The sequence below is a fragment of the Schistocerca cancellata genome, chromosome 2 (genome assembly GCF_023864275.1).
Source record: "Schistocerca cancellata isolate TAMUIC-IGC-003103 chromosome 2, iqSchCanc2.1, whole genome shotgun sequence".
Taxonomy (NCBI): Eukaryota; Metazoa; Arthropoda; class Insecta; order Orthoptera; family Acrididae; genus Schistocerca; species Schistocerca cancellata.
Genome location: NC_064627.1, coordinates 1,148,479,510 through 1,148,504,600, shown reverse-complemented (window position 1 = coordinate 1,148,504,600; position 25,091 = coordinate 1,148,479,510). Strand labels below are relative to the sequence as shown.

General features: G+C 44.2%; 1 protein-coding gene across 1 annotated transcript in view; it reads left to right on the top strand.

Annotated features, from left to right (window-relative positions):
- Positions 1–25,091, top strand: part of LOC126163184 (ATP-binding cassette sub-family C member 4-like) — a 293,006-nt gene that overhangs the window by 60,251 nt on the left and 207,664 nt on the right. The window contains exon 3 of the mRNA XM_049920135.1: positions 4,105–4,242. Coding sequence (XP_049776092.1) covers positions 4,105–4,242 — 138 coding nt within the window. The remainder of the gene's footprint in view (positions 1–4,104; positions 4,243–25,091) is intronic.

Here is a 25,091-nt window from a genome sequence, read left to right as displayed (position 1 = left end):
GGACGGTTGTTCAAATATAGTGAAAACCCGATATGACGAAAGGAGTCCAGAAGGAGAGAAATTAAGGAAGTGTTACAAGATATACGATCATATCTTGTACATACGTAAGGGTGAAGATAGTAATATTTGGTGGGTATGCTGGCCCACCAAATACGTCACGGAAATAATAGACTACTACCATTTGGCGTATGGTCACTGTGGACCAAAGAAATGTACGGAAAAGCTGAGTGAAGTAGCGCATTTTAACAACATGTTAAAACGCGTTACTGACAGAGTGAAAACTTGCGATTTATGTAAGAAGGTGAAGGTTACCAACTGTACGAGTCGTGGTCCTATGCAAAGTATAAGGCCTAACGACACCTTTGAATTACTGTGCGTGGACTTGTACGGACCTTTGCCCAAGTCATCACAAAACTTTGCTTACATTTTAGTAGTGCTAGAAGCTTTTTCCAAGTTCATCAAACTATACCCGATTAGGAAAGCTACAGCCAAAGCGGTCTATAGCAAGCTTGTGAACGATTATTTTGCTCATATTGGCAAGCCCAAGGCGATTCTATCACACAATGGGGCACAATTTACTTCTAAGTTGTGGAATGAAGGTATGGCAAGTAATGGGGTCAAAGTGATCCATATTTCAGCTTACTGTCCGGCTGGAAATCCCGCTGAGAGGTATACGCACGAGCTAGGCCGACTTTGCCGTACCTATTGCCATCACAACAATAGGGCATGGGGCAAATACGTAGCAGTATTTGAGATAATTATGAATACCTTGACACATGAGTCTACGGGATTTTCTCCAGAGGAAATCCTGTTAGATGACAGAAGTAAAAGTTTAGTGGAAGAGATAATCAAATTCCCTCCACGGATTGACATTAGTATTGGTGTGAAAAAAGATCGTTTGCGAGAAATAATGAAGCTAAAAGCCGATGCTCGCATACGTCGTCATGACGCTAAAGCGCGTTTTGCTCAGTTTGCAATCGGAGACTTAGTACTTGTAAAAGCTCATGAGAAATCGAGCGAGATAGACAATGAAATCTCTAAATTTAAGTTTGTGTATAATGGACCATATAAAGTCATTAGTATACCTCACACAAATGCTTATTGCTTAGAGTATCCAAGCTCTGGAAAACTATTAGGTATACGGAACATTGTAGACTTGAAATTGTACCAACCTAGGATTGATTAATACCACAGAAGGGTAATTTGTACAGTATGTAAATATAGAGTGTAAGATTTAAACGATTTGCTAGATTGCCATGCTTTTGCCTGACCAAGAGGACATTAAAGAAGTTGTAATTAATAAGTAATTAATTTTACTAAATGATTTAAGAGAGAGTGATTATTTGTCAGTTGAAAAAACCAAGCTACTAGTTTAAGTTTTCAGCTGAGTCACAGTAGATGAAGCAATGTAAATATGATTTTGTAACTAGCTGTAAGATTTCATGAATGTGTGTTACACTAGTCATTGTCGATGTACTTAGACGCTGTTTTAAGTTTCAGGCTAGTACATGCGTGTGATGATGGACAGTGTCGAGTTATCCACTGTGATAGTGTTAATGGACTCCTTGAGATTACTCGGGAGTGAGTTTTTCCTAAAGAATTCAGTGAAACGGACGTTCTGGAAACGCCGTTACAAGGGCGAGAGAGATCAAGCGTGCCGCACATGCGGGCGCAACAATACTGGCGAGGCGGAACCGCTGTCGGCTCTTGTGCCGCTGTCGGCATTCTTTGTACTTGCGAGTACGGAAGGCGGAGTTGTTTTTCTTCCCAGACAGCTGATGTGAAAGAATTCTGCTGTCAATATTTATGTTTTTGTCGATCTGCTGTATATTATTTTCTTGTTTAGCGTTAAGTGGACTCTCATAACGAGAATATTAATTATGAAAAGGTTATATAAAATGTGTATTCTATGTAATTAATTATTAATTTGCGTATTTTAATATACCTGTTTTTATGACCATGTACTCTGGTTAATTTTGTAAATAGAATTCCATTTCTTGATACTGTTAGGAATTTTGATGATTTTAGAATAGCTAAACCATTTTCTATGTTTTCTATGAATTTTAATATGTTGTCAACCTGTTTTTCTTTTGTGTAAGATGACAGAGTGGAATAAGATTAGGAGTGCCTCCACTCAATTATTATGGTCTAAAAATTGGTTTATGGTTAATTAGCCTAATGCTAAATTTTCTTGATGTTTTGAGCATATCCATTTCCGCTGTTTTTTTTTTTTCCTTTTTGGGACATTTTCTGAGTCTGTTTACGTTACACGAACATCCTCAGACAATTTGGGGCACGTGTAACGCCGGTAATGCATATCCTTCTATTTCCATGTATTGTACTATAGATTTTTCCTTATTTTGTCACCTGAAGATATGACATCTGTCTCTTTATATATTGTAATTGTTTTACTGTTTGTATATATATATATTTATGCATTTATGTTGGTTTGTTTTGTGAATATTATTTGTATTTATACGCTGGGTCTGGCCTAGGGAAAACTATGCTATCGAACGAATACATCGATAGGTCGTGTGGAGAACCAAAGTGTTTAGGATCTTTGGTAGTGGGAACTCTGCCGCGTGGAGTGCGGGCAGAGCAGAGTCTGGCTGGGGTGGTGCAGTGGAGCAGGTGTGTTGTGTGAAGCTCCAGCGAGTTGCCGTGCTTTCGGGGTTTGGCAGCATGTAATTGCGCTCGACTTGCGGACACGGACGGGAAGCATTAGCTGGCGCACATCAAGAGCCCGTTTTGTCTGGTGACCGTGTCGAGAAGAAGGCGCGCCAACATCCAGCTTCTGCAACAGCGACGGCCGACAATGAGTGACTGTCGCCACCTCCTCGATCGACGGCTTCAAATCTTCAATCAACCAACAAGGAAGACTAGAAGCACGTAAACTTTTAGAACTGTATGGCAGACCTCAGCTTTTCAAACTTTTAAAATTGTTGCATCACAAAATTACAGCAACTTAGCATGAACGTTTGTTGCTCATTGTCCCAATTGCATTACCAAGCCGGGTCCCTTCCTTTTCCGGAATGAACCCGAGTGTCGTTGAAATTCAAACGCCAGCATCATTCGATTTCACTGCTTTAATTTCAAAGTTCAGTTAAGGTATTCATAGCCGGCTACAATATTTAGATTATACAAGCACAAATTAAGAGTGCAAGTTTTGTTACCGTATTTTAGCTTACCTGTGACTGCAGCTCAGCTTGGTACGTACTAAATTTTACTATTGTTAATTGTTCAGAATCATTTAATTCAAGTTCAAAGTTAAATCTCTTATTTCTAAATTGCGTAGATTCAAGTGGCTTTTGAAATGATTGTTGAGGTAGTCCAAGAGTAACGGTATTTTACTGAATTTCGATGTGCTTCAGAAAGAAAGCTCACTATTAACTTCAGTCACTAAATTAACTTTCAATTTTCCGGTTTTATTAATTCTTTTGCTAAATTAAGTCAGAGTGTAGCGAAATTTATTACTTCTGACAAACTTTCAGTTTTCACACTACACGTGTCAACCTTCAGTTGCCACGCTTCTAGTGCTAATTATATGTGTAATAATCTTTCTTTTTCAGTTACTATAGCAATTGTCCTTAGGACTGGCGACCGTAATTTCCCCCAAATCTCAAATACCTAATTACCGCTAGTTAATTGTTAACGTAACTGCCGCACATTTACTTTCTTTATTAGCTTTACCCCTTTTCAAAATTAATTTCCACCAGTTTCAGTTGCATTTTTCCTTTCATTTGGATGTAACCCTTTCCTCCCTCTTTACCGGCAAATTGACTTCGGTGACGATTGCTTTTCCCAAACTTCCATTAGGTACACACGGTTTAATTTTTCACTGTCATTAAGGTCGATAAGTGAGGGGGAGGTTACAAATTGACTGTGGCAGCAGACGACCGACGCGAGTGCCTCTGCTGACAGCAGGACGTCGCCTGCAGCGCCTCTCCTGCAATTTTCAGTTGTTCCGTCATACGAGAGCAAGTGCGATGCTCGGTTCATAGTAAAGCAAATAACGTAACAGCTGCTGTGGAATGTTTTTCAGATGGCTACGAAATGCTACTTTTGTAACACAAAAATTAAGTAATATGTCCTCTTTCCTTGCAGAAACTGGAGAGATGAAATTGCAAAATGTGAAGGCAAAGAAAAGAGAAGTCCAAGCCTGAGAAGAGTGATCATCAAGACGTTCAGAAACCAGTTCATTCTACAAGGCGTCATGCAAGGAATCCAGCAGCTCGTCGTAAGGTGAGTTATGAAAGTTTAGTTATTGGTATTTTATACAGCTCAGATGTACATCATTCTGGATGTAGCCGTGTACTGTGTAGTGACGAAGCTGTGTAATGTCCCACACTGACCTCTGACCTCTCTCCTCTCCAGCTCCCTCGTCCCCCCACCGTTCCCCTACGCCTCATATTCACACACATTCATTCACATACACATGAGGAGGTACAGGCTGCAAATAGCTGGGTACAGTTCTCGTCTGGGAGCACAAACTGTGGCCTTCTCAACTGTGCCAATCTTCCGATACTGTGAACTCCGAGCATTATTCAGCGACCACTGCTGGTTATGACGGCCAGAACGTTGAGTGCCTAAGAGTGCAGTAATCTTGCTTAATCGTCTCAATCGCAGGGGTGGTGGAAACAAAAGTTCATTGTGGGGTGTGCGTCAATGGTATTAGTGGGTCACGACCAAACCAGTCATTAGTGGGCAACCACAATGCTGCACATCAATTTCATTAGGCTTGTCCAGATGGCAGGGTGCTGCCTGCATCGACTGTTGTTTATTTAGATGCTCGTAACGCCACAAATACAAACACCCCGTTACAATAAGAGGACTCGGTGTAGGAAATAGGCAAGGTTTTTTTCCGCATTGCCTATATACACTCCTGGAAATGGAAAAAAGAACACATTGACACCGGTGTGTCAGACCCACCATACTTGCTCCGGACACTGCGAGAGGGCTGTACAAGCAATGATCACACGCACGGCACAGCGGACACACCAGGAACCGTGGTGTTGGCCGTTGAATGGCGCTAGCTGCGCAGCATTTGTGCACCGCCGCCGTCAGTGTCAGCCAGTTTGCCGTGGCATACGGAGCTCCATCGCAGTCTTTAACACTGGTAGCATGCCGCGACAGCGTGGACGTGAACCGTATGTGCAGTTGACGGACTTTGAGCGAGGGCGTATAGTGGGCATGCGGGAGGCCAGGTGGACGTACCGCCGAATTGCTCAACACGTGGGGCGTGAGGTCTCCACAGTACATCGATGTTGTCGCCAGTGATCGGCGGAAGGTGCACGTGCCCGTCGACCTGGGACCGGACCGCAGCGACGCACGGATGCACGCCAAGACCGTAGGATCCTACGCAGTGCCGTAGGGGACCGCACCGCCACTTCCCAGCAAATTAGGGACACTGTTGCTCCTGGGGTATCGGCGAGGACCATTCGCAACCGTCTCCATGAAGCTGGGCTACGGTCCCGCACACCGTTAGCCCGTCTTCCGCTCACGCCCCAACATCGTGCAGTCCGCCTCCAGTGGTGTCGCGACAGGCGTGAATGGAGGGACGAATGGAGACGTGTCGTCTTCAGCGATGAGAGTCGCTTCTGCCTTGGTGCCAATGATGGTCGTATGCGTGTTTGGCGCCGTGCAGGTGAGCGCCACAATCAGGACTGCATACGACCGAGGCACACAGGGCCGACACCCGGCATCATGGTGTGGGGAGCGATCTCCTACACTGGCCGTACACCACTGGTGATCGTCGAGGGGACACTGAATAGTGCACGGTATATCAAAACCGTCATCGAACCCATCGTTCTACCATTCCTAGACCGGCAAGGGAACTTGCTGTTCCAACAGGACAATGCACGTCCGCATGTATCCCGTGCCACCCAACGTGCTCTAGAAGGTGTAAGTCAACTACCCTGGCCAGCAAGATCTCCGGATCTGTCCCCCATTGAGCATGTTTGAGACTGGATGAAGCGTCGTCTCACGCGGTCTGCACGTCCAGCACGAACGCTGGTCCAACTGAGGCGCCAGGTGGAAATGGCATGGCAAGCCGTTCCACAGGACTACATCCAGCATCTCTACGATCGTCTCCATGGGAGAATAGCAGCCTGCATTGCTGCGAAAGGTGGATATACACTGTACTAGTGCCGACATTGTGCATGCTCTGTTGGCTGTGTCTATGAGCCTGTGGTTCTGTCAGAGTGATCATGTGATGTATCTGACCCCAGGAATGTGTCAATAAAGTTTCCCCTTCCTGGGACAATGAATTCACGGTGTTCTTATTTCAATTTCCAGGAGTGTATTTATACAACTGTGTGCCGTGATTTATGTCGCTGTCCTGCTTTTCTCCTTCTCCAACAGTCACAATGTTCATTAAGAATCAAGATACCGCGTTATATAACGAGTCTACCACACACTGCTGTTCAAATGTGTGTGAACTCCTAAGGGACCAAACTGCTGAGGTCATCGGTCCCTAGACTTACACACTCCTCAAACTAACTTATGCTGCGAACAACACACACACCAATGCCCGAGGGAGGACTCGAACCTCCGGCAGGCGGGGCCGCGCAGTCCGCGACACGAGTCTGGTCCCTTCGACCCCCATGAACCATCCAACGAGTCCGTGACAAAAGGCGCGGCCACACACACTGCTGTCATGAGCCCACTGCTCCCCAGCTTTGTCACTGTTCGCTCGGGTAGAAAGTTACTGCAGTGATTTAAATAATTACTTGGCCTCAAAAAAATCGCATTTCAGTCTTTACTGCTGCAGTGATTAATGTAACCGTTCGAGATGTGGTCGACTGTTAGCACCCTGAAGACTTTACTCATCTTAGAGTTCATATTTCAGCTATAAAATAATTTTTTAACGCATCACCCGTGCTCATCCATCATTAGGTGTGTCCATTGATGAGAGATGAAACTGGAAGAAACACATTGATGATCTGCTGAAACGTTTGAGTTCAGCTACTTATGCAATAAGGGTCATTGCAAATTTTGGTGATAAACATCTTAGTAAATTAGCTTACTACGCCTATTTTCACTCGTTGCTTTCATATGCCATCATATTTTGGGGTAATTCATCACTGAGGAATAAAGTATTTATTGCACAAAAGGGTGTAATCAGTATAATAGCTGGAGTCCACCCAAGATCATTCTGCAGACATTTATTTAAGGATCTAGGGATATTCACAGTAGCTTCTCAGTATATATACTCTCTTATGAAATTTGTTATTAACAACCAAACCCAATTCAAAAGTAATAGCAGTGTGCATAACTACAATACTAGGAGAAAGGATGATCTTCACTATTCAAGATTAAATCTAACTTTGGCACAGAAAGGGGTGAATTATACTGGCACTGAAGTCTTTGGTCACTTACCAAATAGTATCAAAAGTCTGACAGATAACCAACAAGTATTTAAGAAGAAATTAAAAGAATTTCTGAATGACAACTCCTTCTACACCATAGAGGAATTTTTAGATATAAATAAAAAAATATTTAAAAAATAAAAATAAATAAAAATAAAAAACACAAAAAAATGAAAAAGTTGTTATATTAACTTAAGTATGTTGTTAAATTAACTTAATTATGTCATGTATTCGAAAATTTGACTCGTTCCACATCATTACGAAATATCGTATTCATGATCCATGGAACTAGTATTAATCTAATCTAATCTTACATTCAAATCAAGCATTTTTCCGCTCCACAAGAATACACACATTCCGTATTCGCAGCTCCATTAAGTCGGCATTTGCCCAGTTTTGCGACCCAACTAACTCTCCAAATAATGGACTCTTGCAGTAGTAAAAAATACTACCAATACTAGTATAATTTATACTTAAGAACTAAAAACCGTAACTACCAATTGTTTGGGAGAGCGTTGAGGAAACGTTAACGCCTACATGTATTTTTAGCAGAAAAAGATGAGGAGTGACGTTTGTGTAGTTGGCACCATTACGTGTTCAAAAATCGCAAGGAACAGCAACAGATGAGGTAAAACGTACTAAAAGACACCGTAACGGCACTCAGCTATTGAAACACCAACGTGACAGCAAAGAGCACGTTTCATCCAAGAAGCTGGTTACAGCGACTCTTTGGTCCCATCGGATTAGAGAAGGATGGGGAAGGAAATCGGCCGTGCCCTTTCAGAGGAACCATGCCGGCATTTGCCTTAAGCGATATAGGGAAATCAGGAAAAACCTAAAGGTGGATGGCCGGATGCGGGTCTGAACCGTCGTCCCAAGATTTAGAAAAAATATCTGAATGGTGCGAAAAGTGGCAGTTGACCCTAAATAACGAAAAGTGTGAGGTCACCCACATGAGTACTAAAAGGAAGTCGTTAAACTTCGGTTACACGATAAATCAGTCTAATCTAAAAGCCGTAAATTCAACTAAATACCTAGGTATTACAATTACGAACAACTTAAATTGGAAAGAACACATAGAAAATGTTGTGGGGAAGGCTAACCAAAAACTGCGTTTTATTGGCAGGGCACTTAGAAAATGTAACAGACCTACTAAGGAGACTGGCTACACTACGCTTGTCCGTCCTCTTTTAGAATACTGCTGCGCGGTGTGGGATCCTTACCAGGTAGGACTGACGGAGTACATCGAAAAAGTTCAAAGAAAGGCAGCACGTTTTGTATTATCGCGAAATATGGCAGGGAGTGTCACAGAAATGATACAGGATTTGGGCTGGAAATCATTGAAAGAAAGGCGTTTTTCGTTGCGACGGAATCTTCTCACGAAATTCCAAACATCAACTTTCTCCTCCGAATCGAAAATATTTTATTGACACCGACCTACATAGCGCAGAACGATCACCACGATAAAATAAGGGAAATCAGAGCTCGTACGGAAAGATCTACGTGTTCATTCTTTCCGCCTGCTATACGAGATTGGAATAATAGAGAATTGCGAAGGTGGTTCGATGAACCCTCTGCCAGGCACTTAAATGTGATTCGCAGAGTATCCATGTAGATGTAGATGTAGATGTAGATGTACCGAATGCGAGTCCAGTGTGCAAACCGCTGCACCACCTCGCTCGGTAAGGACAGTATTCGGCTGCACTAGGGCATAATATGTGCATAATGAAGGGGATCCAAATGTTAGTGATTGATTTGTCACGGTCATCGACGATCAGGTGGCGTTCTGGAGGCCTGTGTGTGCATCCTCTGTGTTGACTCATCAGGCAGTAACTTCAAAAAATGACTCTGAGCACTATGGGACTCAACTGCTGTGGTCATCAGTTCCCTAGAACTTAGAACTACTTAAACCTAACTAACCTAAGGACATCACACACACCCATGCCCGAGGCAGGATTCGAACCTGCGACCGCAGCAGCAGCGCGGCTCCGGAATGGAGCGCCTAGAACCGCACGGCCACCGCGGCCGGCTAGGCAGTAACTGTGCCGGGTATAGAGGTGAACAGTGTCTGCAACACTCGTTCTACGGTACAACCGAGCCCTGCCGACAAGTATGTACTCCTGTTCAACAGCTTCAGCCATTTGGACGCGGTTGCATTGTGGGCCTGCAGCAAGCTGAGTTGGCTGGAGGTGTTGCTGCACTTGATGGGCACAATGTATCGGTGGTGGATCGATGCTTTGAACAGTGGTCTGCGGAAAACTCCCACACCTGTAGACAGGGTTTTGGACGTCCACGGACTACGGAATCGTGTCGAGGTCAACGCAATGTTTGAGCAGCGGTGGCAGACCGAACGTCATCCAGGGACGAACTCCGGACACTAGTTGTACCTGCAGTGTCATCAGGGACCACTGTGATCCGCCTGCTTGCAGCAGGATTAAGGTGACATGTTCCTCTGGCCAAACTATCACAGACACCACGACACCGCCAAGTGTGGCTGCTCTGAGAAGAGAGCGGAATGGTGTGAGTGATGAGAGTAGTCTCTGTCTGTGTGTGAGTGATGGACGTAGGTCTGGTGAGCTGCCGATTCCAGTACGTATTCGACCACGACACTCAGGTGCCACCCGCAGCTGCATTGTGCGTATGTCGAGGGTGAGGGCATCAATTACAGCTCGTGATTTCGTTTGATATTTCTGCAGGGTAAAGTAACCAGTGTCCCCTACACTACACAGGTTATTATCTCCGTGTCTCATTTAAACGACAGAAAGGTGACGTGTTTTTCAGTTGTTGTGGTCTTCAGTCCTGAGACTGGTTTGATGCAGCTCTCCATGCTACTCTATCTTGTGCAAGCTTCTTCATCTCCCAGTACCTAATGCAACCTACATCCTTCTGAATCTGCTTAGTGTATTCATCTCTTGGTCTCCCCCTACGAGTTTTACCCTCCACGCTGCCCTCCAATACTAAATTGGTGATCCCTTCATGCCTCAGAACATGTCCTACCAACCGATCCCTTCTTCTGGTCAAGTTGTGCCACAAACTTCTCTTCTCCCCAATCCTATTCAATACTTCCTCATTAGTTATGTGATCTACCCATCTAATCTTCAGCATTCTTCTGTAGCACCACATTTCGATAGCTTCTATTCTCTTCTTGTCTAAACTATTTACCGTCCATGATTCACTTCCATACATGGCTACACTCCATACAAATACTTTCAGAAATGACTTCCTGACACTTAAATCTATACTCGATGTTAACAAATTTCTCTTCTTCAGAAACGCTTTCCTTGCCATTGCCAGTCTACATTTTATATCCTCTCTACTTCGACCATCATCAGTTATTTTGCTCCCCAAATAGCAAAACTCCTTTACTACTTTAAGTGTTTCATTTCCTAATCTAATACCCTCAACATCACCCGACTTAATTCGACGACATCCCATTATCCTCGTTTTGCCTTTGTTGATGTTCATCTTATATCCTCCCTTCAAGACACCATCCATTCCGTTCAATTGCTCTTCCAAGTCCTTTGCTGTCTCTGACAGAATTACAATGTCATCGGCGAACCTCAAAGTTTTTATTTCTTCTCCATGGATTTTAATACCTACTCCGAATTTTTCTTTTGTTTCCTTTACTGCTTGCTCAATATACAGATTGAATAACATCGGCGAGAGGCTACAACCCTGTCTTACTCCCTTCCCAACCACTGCTTCCCTTTCATAATCCTCGATTCTTATAACTGCCATCTGGTTTCTGTACAAATTGTAAATAGCCTTTCGTTCCCTGTATTTTACCCCTGCCACCTTTAGAATTTGAAAGAGGGTATTCCAGTCAACATTGTCAAAAGCTTTCTCTAAGTCTACAAATGCTAGAAACGTAGGTTTGCCTTTCCTTAGTCTTTCTTCTAAGATAAGTCATAAGGTCAGTATTGCCTCACGCGTTCCAGTATTTCTACGGAATCCAAACTGATCTTCCCCGAGGTCGGCTTCTACTAGTTTTTCCATTCGTTTGCAAAGAATTCGTGTTAGTATTTTGCAGCTGTAGCTTATTAAACTGATTGTTCGGTAATTTTCACATCTGTCAACTCCTGCTTTCTTTGGGACTGGAATTATTATATTCTTCTTGAAGGCTGAGGGTATTTCGCCTTTTTCATACATCTTGCTCACCAGATGGTAGAGTTTTGTCAGGACTGGCTCTCCCAAGGCCGTCAGTACTTCCAATGGAATGTTGTCTACTCCGGGGGCCTTGTTTCGACTCAGTTATTTCAGTGCACTGTCAAACTCTTCACGCAGTATCGTATCTCCCATTTCATCTTCATCTAGATCCTCTTCCATTTCCATAATATTGTCCTCAAGTACATCGCCCTTGTGTAGACCCTCTATATACTCCTTCCACCTTTCTGCTTTCCCTTCTTTGCTTAGAACTGGGTTTCCATCTGAGCTCTTGATGTTCATACAAGTGGTTCTCTTATCTCCAAAGGTCTCTCTAATTTTCCTGTAGGCAGTATCTATCTTACCCCTAGTGAGATAAGCCTCTACATCCTTACATTTGTCCTCTAGCCATGCCTGCTTAGCCATTTTGCACTTCCTGTCGATCTCATTTTTGAGACGTTTGTATTCCTTTTTGCCTGCTTCATTTACTGCATTTTTATATTTTCTCCTTTCATCAATTAAATTCAATATTTCTTCTGTCACCCAAGGATTTCTACTAGTCCTCGTCTTTATACCTACTTGATCCTCTGCTGCCTTCACTACTTCATCCCTCAAAGCTACCCATTCTTCTTATACTGTATTTCTTTCCGCCATTCCTGTCAATTGTTCCCTTATGCTCTTCCTGAAACTCTGTACAACCTCTGGTTCTTTCAGTTTTTCCAGGTCCCATCTCCTTAAATTCCCACCTTTTTGCAGTTTCTTCAGTTTTAATCTACAGGTCATAACCAATAGATTGTGGTCAGAGTCCACATCTGCCCCTGGAAATGTCTTACAATTTAAAACCTGGTTCCTAAATCTCTGTCTTACCATTATATAATCTATCTGATACCTTTTAGTATCTCCAGGGTTCTTCCATGTATACAACCTTCTATCATGATTCTTAAACCAAGTAATAGCTATGATTAAGTTGTGCTGTGTGCACAATTCTACCAGGCGGCTTCCTCTTTCATTTCTTAGCCCCAATCCATATTCACCTACTACGTTTCCTTCTTACTTTTCCTACACTCGAATTCCAGTCACCCATGACTATTAAATTTTCGTCTCCCTTCACTACCTGAATAATTTCTTTTATTTCATCATACATTTCTTCAATTTCGTCGTCATCTGCAGAGCTAGTTGGCATATAAACTTGTACTACTGTAGTAGGTGTGGGCTTCGTATCTATCTTGGCCACAACAATGCGTTCACTATGTTGTTTGAAGTAGCTTACCCGCATTCCTATTTTCCTATTCATTATTAAAGCTACTCCTGCATTACCCCTATTTGACTTTGTGTTTATAATCCTGTAGTCACCTGACCAGAAGTCTTGTTCCTCCTGCCACCGAACTTCACTAATTCCCACTATATCTAACTTTAACCTATCCGTTTCCCTTTTTAAATTTTCTAACCTACCTGCCCGATTAAGGAATCTGACATTCCACGCTCCGATCCGTAGAACGCCAGTTTTCTTTCCCCTAATAACGACCGCGATATCAGCAGATCTCTCACCCATCGAACACGTATGGAACATGATGAAGCGGGAGCTTCTCGTTCTGCAGGGGCTGCAAGAGCCGTTGCCGAACTACAACAAAAGGGTGGAGGGTGCTTGTGACAGTTTATCGCAGGATGCCACGCCTCAACTTTATGATTGTTTGCGTGCGAGAATACACGCCTGCGTTGCCTCCAAGGGGATGTGTGTCTACACTGTGCACTGGTGCGACTCACTGTGTCGTGTGTGCTTCATATACTCACACAATTCTGAACTACAACTCAGTCATTTGTCAGTAAAATGACCTTGTCCTTCAGGCTACGTTTGTTCCGGTAGTGTACAACGAGAATAGTGTATTGCGGGTTGGAGAAAACAACTACCTTTACAATAAAGTTTGTAGCAGCTGTTACAGCAGTCTTATTCTCGGTTTGCAAATTTTTGGGTTTGCAGGCGAGTTGTCACTTTCTCCCTACGCGATATTTCGGCAACTTCCCTAGCTGCCTTCGTTACACGTCGAGCGCAGATTTTGTAGCCCCTTTTTGAACTTCAACCGAACAGTGTTGGCGAAATATCGTTTAAAGAGGAACTGACAACTCAGCTGTAAACTCGTAAAGTTTTATTAAACTACGAATTTCTCTGGAAAAAGCCTGAAGGACCAATGTGTTACTCCTGTGGTGTCCTGTGGGCGTCGCGGAAGCAAGCCGGGTCCTTAGTCCACGTGCACCAAGTCATTGCGACAAGGTGACAAAATTGCTGTACTGTCGGGGGGAAATGAGATGATCGTGTTGCATTGTTGGCCGGGAGACCCCATACGGGGAAGTTCGGCCGCTCAGTTCAAGTCTTATTTCATTTGACGTCACATCGGGCGGGGGGGGGGGGGGGGATGTTAATCGATTGGCCTGCACCATTCATTGCACTGCTGAGCCAAAACATTATTGCTTCTTGGCTCAACTTGGGAACGCAATATAGGAGCGGTTGAGCATGGCACGATTTCGACCAACTTTTGAGAGGTTTCTGGATGATATCAACGCAGTTCCCGTACGTCATAGGCTAGTGGTTTGTGGCCGTGACTGACTATGTCATTGCGTCAACGGTGGAACACCTAGGAGTCAGCGATGATGTTCACGTAAACCGCAGCTGTCATAGTGCCTTTCAGTTTTAAAATTGTACATTAAAAAACACATAGCAAAAAAAAAGGACAGGGGGGAAATGTACATACTGTCCTTTTTTTTCTAGGCGTTTTTAATGTACAATTTTAAAATTGAAATACTCATTTAATGATTTGCAAGTGCACGTTCGTATTTTGTGATAATCGCTTGGCAAATAAAGAATTGTTTAGTCTTCACGTGACACACGCCACATAGAGAGCGTTCCAAGACCCTGTCACACCGAGGTCTGCCGTATAGGTAAATGTAAACAGCGGCTTCGGTTATTGTAATCGCTTCTCTGTTTTGGTTATTGATAACTTGATATCAGCGCCTTAACCTACAAGATACGTTTAAGAACTTCGTGGAGGAAAATGAGTGTTCTGGAGAATTGTATTTGGCTTGTGGGCACGTCGGTCAGTTGAAGTGTATTCGATCTTGTCGACACATGGAAAATAGTTTTCACACGTTTTAATAACCGGATAATCTACCTACCTACCAATGAACGTGATTACCGCATCGGTGTACGCCGCATGAACAGGGGCCCACACCGCTTTGAGATTGATAGCACGCGAAATTGAAAGCAATAAATGCAGCTGAGTGGATAAGGAAAAATAAGGGAGAATAAAAAATATTTATCTGCCATATTTCCATGACCTTATTATCATTAGATATTCCCACCATCTCCGTCACTATGAAGGGAATAAGAAGGTTAAAAAGACACTATTGACTCTGCACGTAGCAAGGTAAGTTTCAGGCTTCGACCAATGAACTGGAAAAACAGAAAGCTTACGAGTCGCCTCTAACCTTCGTCTCTTTGCAGAGTTCTCGACAATTTCAACAAAGCAACATTTCTCGGCATAATAGATCAGCGATATGCAGATCAGAAAGTACGTCAGCACCAAACATTCCGATTTTCAACGAAACGATGTGGTTTGTTCACACTCTAATAATCCTCGTAAAGTTCGTTTCTTAGATCAGTACCCCTTCAGGCAAGCTATTAGCTCCCGAATCAAAGAACAAAACTGTCGCCAAATAATAACAGTGGTTTGGGCTAATACACTTTGAAAGTCACAACTACTTACCAGTCATTGCTGCAGCAAGAAAGGTCCGTTGTTATGGCTACAGACGAGCCAAGCGGGGCCGACCGACCACCGTGTCGTCCATCAGCTAATGGCGTCACTAGGAGGAGCGTGTCGTCAGCACACCACTCTCTTGGCCGTTGCCGAGTTAGCACGCCTGGAGCCGCTGCTACTCCATCAAGTATCTGCTCAGCAGGCATCATGGGACTGGAGTGTATCCCGTTCCAGCACTCCCACCAGGGGAAATTCCCTGATAGTGCTGGGAATCGAACCCGTGTCATCCGTATGGCAGCCATCTGTATTGGCCACCCGGCTACGGAAGCAGACACTGCAGCAAAGGCGTAACCGAAGATCAAGGACGCCTGTGTTAAAATATGAAGTCAGATTACGAAGTTCAGTGATGCCACGGAACCTCCCGTCTGCCTTCACCGAGGTTCCACCACGAATTCTCTGACTTCGCGAGTTAAGAGCGATTGCCAAAATATGTTAAACTTTGAGCGTCCTTGGTCAGTCAGCGCTGTACTTGCTGCAAGCTTGGCCTGGTTCTCGACCACTGGTATTCTCACTGGTTCAGCTCCTTTACAGCTAACAACATCATATTCGTGATCATATCTGACAAACTAACAGTCATAAAAGTGTCATGACTTTACTGGAACACGGTGAATACACATCGTCCTTTGGTTTGTGGGGAACTCCCCCCACCAACTTAGTCTGCAGACACACTGCAAACCTACTGCCCAGCATTTTTGGGGGGAAATTAGCAGTTAGCAGTTTTGAATTTAAATTAATTATCACTAAATTTAAAAATTTAAGCCTCCAACGCATTTATCCGTCTGTATATAAAGGTTAATATCGGGTACTACTGTAGGCATTTTGATACTGTTTTCACTAATAGAGTAATTCACGAGGAAGTTTTGTGTTTATAATTTAGTGGCGCTACGCCAGTCAAGACGTCCGACTGTATTGTACGCGATTATGTCTGCATGACTGTGCAGTATTTTTAAAGCCCTAAAAATATAGATGATTATATAAGCTTGTGCGTACATTTGAACATTTCAAGACTAAATTCGTCGTAATTCTACTTTATTAAACCAGATTTAACATATTACAAATTGGCACAGTTTTATTCACATGTTTTGTTTTACTCTAGTCTGCTATGCGTTTTTACGAATATGGCCCTTAATTGTCGGCAGAGATTGTTTGCTTCCTGTTATCAAAGATCATCTAAAAACCTTTTGTTCATGTACACATTCGCATCACGCTAAACAACGTAGGTCGCTAAGCGAAACAATCGGACGGGTAGAATACTCCCAGAGTCTGACAGCTAACCGTTTAAATTTAGTGACAATCTAGCTCACTTTGTGATGTTTTTGTGATCCACATTTATATTAATTTCACTAATTTTGAGTCGGCCACAGTGTGCCTTTACAGCAGCGCTCGTCAGACATTTTTGCTCAAAAGCCAATACTGACATTGTGGGGCGGCATCCCGGGTAGCACATGATCCAGTCTTATTATGAATTGGTAACCTACATAAATTAGTATGTTACGAGCCCCCAGAAGACCAACTGTAGTAAGGACGCGATAAGTTGGCCGCAGGTCCCTTAGTACAGTTCGTTAAAAGCCGGCTCCATTCAGAACACTTAGTGTCGACTGTTCTTTGTTTGAAATTGCTGCCACCCTCAGTGACCTAAGAGCGTTGTGGTGCTGTAATTTCTTAAGCCTGACATAACCTAAATTGCTGACCCAGGTCAAAGACTTCGAAAACCCTAAGTCATCTGGCTCAAACTGGCTTACTTGCCCCAACAATTACAGTAAAGCGGCCAACTTCACGAAAATTCAATGCGGGACATTTTGTAGATGTGTGTGGGGAATGAGGATAAGTGGCTGAGTGTATCGTATGGGCCGAAATTAGAAATGAAACGTAAGTTACTAATGTGTTCATTTCTTTTTAAATTCATATTTCTGACGCGAATGATATCTTTCGATTAATTCTGGGTTTTGATTTAGAATTTCATAAAAATTTTTACAAGTTCCCATGTTAAATTTTACAATGGTCATTGCACGTAGCGTTTCTAAGTGACGATTTTTTCGATATCCAGATAGCATTCATCAACGAAAATACTCTTTCGGTAGGTGCATTCGTCCCAGGTAAACAAAGTAGGTACTGGACAATGGTCAGACAATTTTTATGTGGTATTTGTTACTCATAAGGTTTTTCGAACACCTCTAACCATCGTTGCTCTGTACTGCTCTTCATAGCACTGGGGCCCACGTAATTCGAGACGTATCTTACTTCGTCAAATAACTTGCCTTCTGCTACTGTCGTTGTCGTGGCAGGCATCTGCGCCTCTGTTGGTAAGTCTACACTACGTCAGCCCATTCAGCCATTGTTTTAGTTCAATCCAATTATATGTTTCGATTTCACCATACTGATGAATGTACAGGGTGTATCAAAAAGAATCATCCGATTTGGCACGTCTATATTTCTGAATAAACATATACAATGAATTTTGATTTTTGATGAACTGGAAACTCAAAGAGTTTTTTCATACCTTTTCACAGGTGTTCAATATATGCCCCCCCCCCTCCTTGTCCGCCCCGATAGCTGAGTGGTCAGCGTGACGGATTGCATTCCTACGGTCCCGGGTTCGATCCCCGGCTGGGTCGGAGATTTTCTCCGCTCAGGGACTGGAAGTTGTGTGTTTTCATCATCATTTCATCCCCATCCGGCGCGCAGGTCGCCCAGTGTGGCGTCGACTGTAGTAAGAGCTGCACCAGGGCGGCCGGACCTGCCCTGCAAGGGGACTCCCGGCCAATGACGCCAATCGCTCATTTCCATTTACGCCCCCCTTCAGATACACGGCATGTCAGTGCGGTATTCAAATTGTACCCACACTCCATCGAGCATGTCTTGAGTTACAGCTTCCACAGCTGCTGTTGTGCGATGTCTCAGTTCACTCATTGTTGTTGGTAGCGGAGGCGCACAAACAGTCTTTCATAAACCCCACGGTCAACAAAGCAGGTAAGACACGTGTCGCGCTGGACTGTGCGTGTTCAGTACGGACTAGGCAACAGTGCAGGCTGTTTACGAGTAGTGTACACTAGAGTTGGGCAACACGATTCTTTTTTCCGATTCGATTCTTACGATTCAATCTCACATTGCGAATCGATTCCTACGATTCGTTCACGATCCATTCTAGTCTGCGATGGCACGATTCTTACGGAATGCATAAAGTTCTACATCTTACTCACAGATGGCAGGACATGTTTGAAATTGTTAATGGGGTTAGAATCGAACTCTGTCATGATAAGATATTCCAGAAATAGTTTATTTATGAGTAAACATGCATATGACGTTACAAGTGTAATTCTCGATTTATACGTGTAATGCCTTAATTGATGAAAGGTCACGTTTGATTTGATTGCATCTATTGTTTTATTTCAGTATGCCAGGAAAGAGGAGTCGATTTGTGCTAAAGGTGGTGCAAAATTACGTGGTATGCCAGTTTGGTTGTGTGGCTTATCTAAATACAGACATATCTAAATACAGACGTCTGTTTTATAGTAACAAAATCTAGCAGCGAGGCAGACGTGGTTTGGCTCATATCATCCTATGTTTTTCTGTGCTAAGATGTCTTTCCAAGTCCACATCACCCTTGTAGTTCATAACGCAGCTGACAGCCCTCCCACACAGCAAATTTAGCGTAACTTTCATTTCTTCTAAATACTAAGCATAGGTATTTTCCTTTTAATTTGTCTGAGAACCTGCCGCTGTCACTATTATTTGCGTGAGAAGACGACATAATTCTAAACAGTAGGATTCAATCGCATACAGCGACATTACTTCACTAAAATTTAATATGAATCTGGACACGATAACATTCGAAAATTCGAACTTGAAATTATTAATTAAAAAGCTTCTGTTTAAAGACGGTATTACACGGCGATCCGCCAAGAAAGGTAGGCATATTGGCTATAGGGTCTATATTCTCTCTTTTTTTTCCGCGAGTAATATTACGGCCCACGAACTTCGTTTATTCGTTCCGAGCTTCCTCCACTTGACTGCCATCTGACGGTCGTAATCATTCGGCACAACTCTGCAATCTGCATGATTCGGAAGTTACCTTCGAAGCATAGCGTACTAAGAATCGATGAATCGTTGGAACTTGGAATCGTCACGACTCGGAAACACGCAATCGTTCTTACGATTCTTTTGAACGACGATTCGTCCGTATCACGATTCGATTCTTACGATTCTTTATTTAGAGTCGTTCAAAAGAACGACTCATTCACCAATCGCCACAACTCTAGTGTACACTTCATATTTGCATTCAGAGGCCGAGATCGACGTGCAATGAGAGACCTAACAGAGTTACAAAGGAGACAGATTGTGGGGGTCCGATTACCTGGAGCATTAGTAGCCAAGACAGCCAACTTATTGAATGTTTCAAGAGCAACTGTTTCAACAGGCATGACAGCCTACACAAATCATGGAGAGGCACCATCGTGTAAACGTAATAGTGGGCGCAAAGCAAAACTAAATGACAGAGATCGTCGTACGCTAACACCAAAAGTGTCAAAACAACACAAAACTACGGCGGCTCAAGTGACTGCAGAGCTCAATAGCCATCTTCGATACCCGTATCTATCGACACTGTCCGCCGAGAAATCCATAAAGCAAATATTTATGAACGAGCTGCTAAGCGAAACCATTAGCGACGACAACCAACGCAAAGAAGCGTCAGGAACACAAATCCTGGACGACTGGTCAGTGGAAACACGTCATATGTTCCGACAAGTCAACGTTTTCGTTATTTCCAACATCGGGTCAGCTTTATGTCTGGGGAGCGCCAAAAGAAGCCTACTATTCTGATTGCTTTATTCCAAACGTTAAACATGCAGGTGGAAGTGCGATGGTGTGGGCAGCCATATCATGATATTCTGTTGGTCCCATCATTACTCTCATAGGCCGTGTTACAGCCAACGATTATGTGAACATTTTAGGTGATCGAGTGCACCCCATGACTCAAATGTTGTTCCCCAACCATGTTGCCATATTTCAGGACGATAATGCACACAGACAGGACAGCATGCAACTGAACTGCAGCGTCTTCCCTGGCCAGCACAGTCCCCACACTTGAACATTATCGAAACCTTGTGGGCGGTACTGGAGTGCAGACTCCGGAGCAGATTTCCGCATCCCTCGCCACTACCGAGGTCAGAAGACGTTCCGATCGAAGAGTGGCATAACGTTCCCCTGGAGGCTTTACGATCATTGTATGCGTGTATTCAAGGAAGAATCGCAGCTGTATTACGAGCAAATGGGGTCCAACCCCTTATTAATAAACCATTCCCATTAATAAACCGTTCACATTATTTTGCCTGTTTCCTGCAAGTCAGGTCTGGTGACCTTGGAGGCCAGTAATGTAAGGCTGACCATTTGGCCCAGTGCGACCGATACATCGTTCAGAAACCCTCTGCTTTAAAAATTCCCGCACTCCCAGATGCCTGTGTGGTGGTGCCCCATCCTGTTGGTAAATGAAGTCGTTCGAATTCATTCTCCAACTGTGAGAAAAGAAAGTTCTCAAGCATATCGAGATATGTCCTTCCTGTAACAATGTTCTCGGCAAAGAAAAATGTACCATACACCTTTTCCCATGAAACTGCACGAAACACATTAAATTTTGGAGAGTTGCTCTCATGTACAAACCTTCATGTGGTTTTTCCGAACCTCATATTCTCACATTATGACTGTTCACCTTTCCATTTAAATGGAATGTTGCCTCGACACTAAACACTACGCATGGAAATGAAATGATCGTATGACATTGTTGGCCGGGAGGCCCCATGCGGGGGTGTTCGGACGCCGTATTGAAAGTCCTTTTTAGTTGACGCCACTGCGGCGACTTGCGGGTCAGTGATGATGAAGGACACACAACACTCAGTCCCCTGCTGGAGATCGAACCCGGGCCCCCTGCGTGGTATGCGGAAACGCTACTGCTACGCTACGGAGAGGGCACTAAGCCTGGAAGAAAACTGTCATTCTCCATCTTGTCAACAACGAAATTACAGAACTCCACACGTTGTTGTTTGTCACCTTCACGAAGAGCTTGCAGCAACTGAATTTAGTATGGTTTCATGTGTAAACGTCGACGCGACACACGCCAAGCGGACATCGGGGGCAGCTCGAACGGATTTCTGCGGACCTCTTGTGAAACTACACTCCTGGAAATTGAAATAAGAACACCGAGAATTCATTGTCCCAGGAAGGGGAAACTTTATTGACACATTCCTGGGGTCAGATACATCACATGATCACACTGACAGAACCACAGGCACGTAGACACAGGCAACAGAGCATGCACAATGTCGGCACTAGTACAGTGTATATCCACCTTTCGCAGCAATGCAGGCTGCTATTCTCCCATGGAGACGATCGTAGAGATGCTGGATGTAGTCCTGTGGAACGGCTTGCCATGCCATTTCCACCTGGCGCCTCAGTTGTACCAGCGTTCGTGCTGGACGTGCAGACCGCGTGAGACGACGCTTCATCCAGTCCCAAACATGCTCAATGGGGGACAGATCCGGAGATCTTGCTGGCCAGGGTAGTTGACTTACACCTTCTAGAGCACGTTGGGTGGCACGGGATACATGCGGACGTGCATTGTCCTGTTGGAACAGCAAGTTCCCTTGCCGGTCTAGGAATGGTAGAACGATGGGTTCGATGACGGTTTGGATGTACCGTGCACTATTCAGTGTCCCTTCGACGATCACCAGTGGTGTACGGCCAGTGTAGGAGATCGCTCCCCACACCATGATGCCGGGTGTTGGCCCTGTGTGCCTCGGTCGTATGCAGTCCTGATTGTGGCGCTCACCTGCACGGCGCCAAACACGCATACGACCATCATTGGCACCAAGGCAGAAGCGACTCTCATCGCTGAAGACGACACGTCTCCATTCGTCCCTCCATTCACGCCTGTCGCGACACCACTGGAGGCGGGCTGCACGATGTTGGGGCGTGAGCGGAAGACAGCCTAACGGTGTGCGGGACCGTAGCCCAGCTTCATGGAGACGGTTGCGAATGGTCCTCGCCGATACCCCAGGAGCAACAGTGTCCCTAATTTGCTGGGAAGTGGCGGTGCGGTCCCCTACGGCACTGCGTAGGATCCTACGGTCTTGGCGTGCATCCGTGCGTCGCTGCGGTCCGGTCCCAGGTCGACGGGCACGTGCACCTTCCGCCGACCACTGGCGACAACATCGATGTACTGTGGAGACCTCACGCCCCACGTGTTGAGCAATTCGGCGGTACGTCCACCCGGCCTCCCGCATGCCCACTATACGCCCTCGCTCAAAGTCCGTCAACTGCACATACGGTTCACGTCCACGCTGTCGCAGCATGCTACCAGTGTTAAAGACTGCGATGGAGCTCCGTATGCCACGGCAAACTGGCTGACACTGACGGCGGCGGTGCACAAATGCTGCGCAGCTAGCGCCATTCGACGGCCAACACCGCGGTTCCTGGTGTGTCCGCTGTGCCGTGCGTGTGATCATTGCTTGTACAGCCCTCTCGCAGTGTCCGGAGCAAGTATGGTGGGTCTGACACACCGGTGTCAATGTGTTCTTTTTTCCATTTCCAGGAGTGTATATCGGATGCCTTCGATGTCTGTGTCAGACACTCGGAGACGGCCCCGGTGATTTCCCTTTCCACAAACAACCTGTTTCTCGAAATTGTTCATGCTATCATCTAATGCGCTGTGCTGTAGGAGAACCCACACGATACCTAGCACGAAAGTCACGCTGAACAGTTATTACTGACCCAAACTGTGCAAAATGTAGAACACAACAAAATGCTTTCTATTGCCGCGCAGTCTAGGGCGTCTTGTCACGGTGTGTTGTTCATAGCGTAAGTTAGTTTACGTTAGATTAAGTAGTGTGTAGGCTTAGGGACCGATGGCCTCAGTAGTTTGGTCCCATAAGACCTTACCACAAATTTCCAAATTTTGTCCCGACAACATTTTTACTAGAACTGAAGAGGGCGCACACTGCTGCTACCTAGCGGGAACTATGTAAAACTCGAGCGTCTGCCGTTTCCGACAGTACGTTGTCCGCACACATATCTCAAATAATGATTTTTTAGATCGGATGATTGCTTTTGATATACTCTGTATTTCTGTAGGTACCGGATGCAGCTGTTAGAAGTTACGTATACGCCCCCAAAATAATTTTTGACAATTCGCCCGTTCTGAGCAAGGTTTTTTAACTCATTTCGTATGTTCAGAGCACTACAATCGTTTTCTAGGCGGTTTGTGTTCTTATGTTTGAGATCCACAAACAAGTGAAAAACTTCAGTGAAGCTAATTCTGCCTGCTTCCTTCATTTTCACGGAATCATTAAATAATGCAACTTGGACATGTACGAATTTTAGCCCCAGCTCCGAGCGATCATTAGAGAAGAATGGATGTAGTACAGCTGGGCATTTTTCTTGCGATAAAAAGTAAGCTTTCAGTGGTACATGATTCTCTCAAGCCATCTTGTATTACTATATCCTAAAATTCTGTTGTACTTGTAGCGGTTCCTGCCTCTATTCCTTCGTTTGTTCTCCTCCGTGTCGACTTACTGCGTTGCTACACTGGATGAAAAATCGGTTGTGGATTCCGACACTGACTACTGCAAATAATGTAGCCGACTGGTGTACAGTTGCGTTTCACAATACTTTAATTTCACTTTTCACAACCCCCTTATAATACACAGTTACAGTATATGGCCAGCGCACTATTGTTATAACTTTCGATAATCCTCATTAATAGTTTGTAGGCGAACATCCTCATACTGCTACAATAGTTTTCTGTTAAACATCTACGGGCAGCTAAAACATAACCACAAAGTTCACAGTTCTTGAAGAATAATCAGGTACGTATGGAGGAGACACTGTCACTGTTTTTACACGTGGCCTAATTGTTTAACACTTATTACACTGTTAATTTGAAGCATTGTTGTCAATCTAACCAACACAGGTTCCTCGTCTGAAACTCGGCCGTGGGCTGACTGTCGCGTGTACAAAAATCGGGCCCTTATTTATCATCACAATAACAGGTGTTGAAACTACACATTATTCGTAGTTTAATTTACAGAAATTACGATTAAAACTTACTCCATCAAATTAACTGAATACATCGAAAGATTGGTTCTTTTTAACAGTTTCTTCCACTACAAGATTTAGGCCGAATTATTTGTTTAAATGTTGAAATTAACATATATAGTTACGTAAACAATACTATTGACAAAACTTTTAATTGCCGGCCGCAGTGGCCGAGCGGTTCTAGACACTTCATCTGGAACCGCGCGGCCGCTACGGTCGCAGGTTCGAATCCTGCCTCGGGCATGGATGTGTGTGATTTCCTTAGGTTAGTTAGGTTTAAGTAGTTCTAAGTTCTAGGGGACTGATGACTTAGATGTTAAGTCCCATAGTGCTCAGAGCCATTTGAACCATTTGAAAACTGTTAATTACTTCGGAATTAATGAAGTGCTGGTTTTGCTAACATGTTATCGAATACAGCCAAATAAATAATTTAAGAATACTATTAGGTGTTCCTCCAAATGTTTATAACTAGCACACAATTTATATTTGTTTATAAGTCAACAATAGAATTTAAGTTACGAAACAATTACTGGGTGGTTCATGGTGTGGGTTCCTGTAGTCATGTCCTAGTTCATGAACCACGGGCAACGTATGAGTGGCCAAGTAAGTGGCCCCGACAGTCGGGATACCAGTTACTTTGGAATAAGGCTGGGCATCTCGGACACATTCTGAGTCATGGTCACCT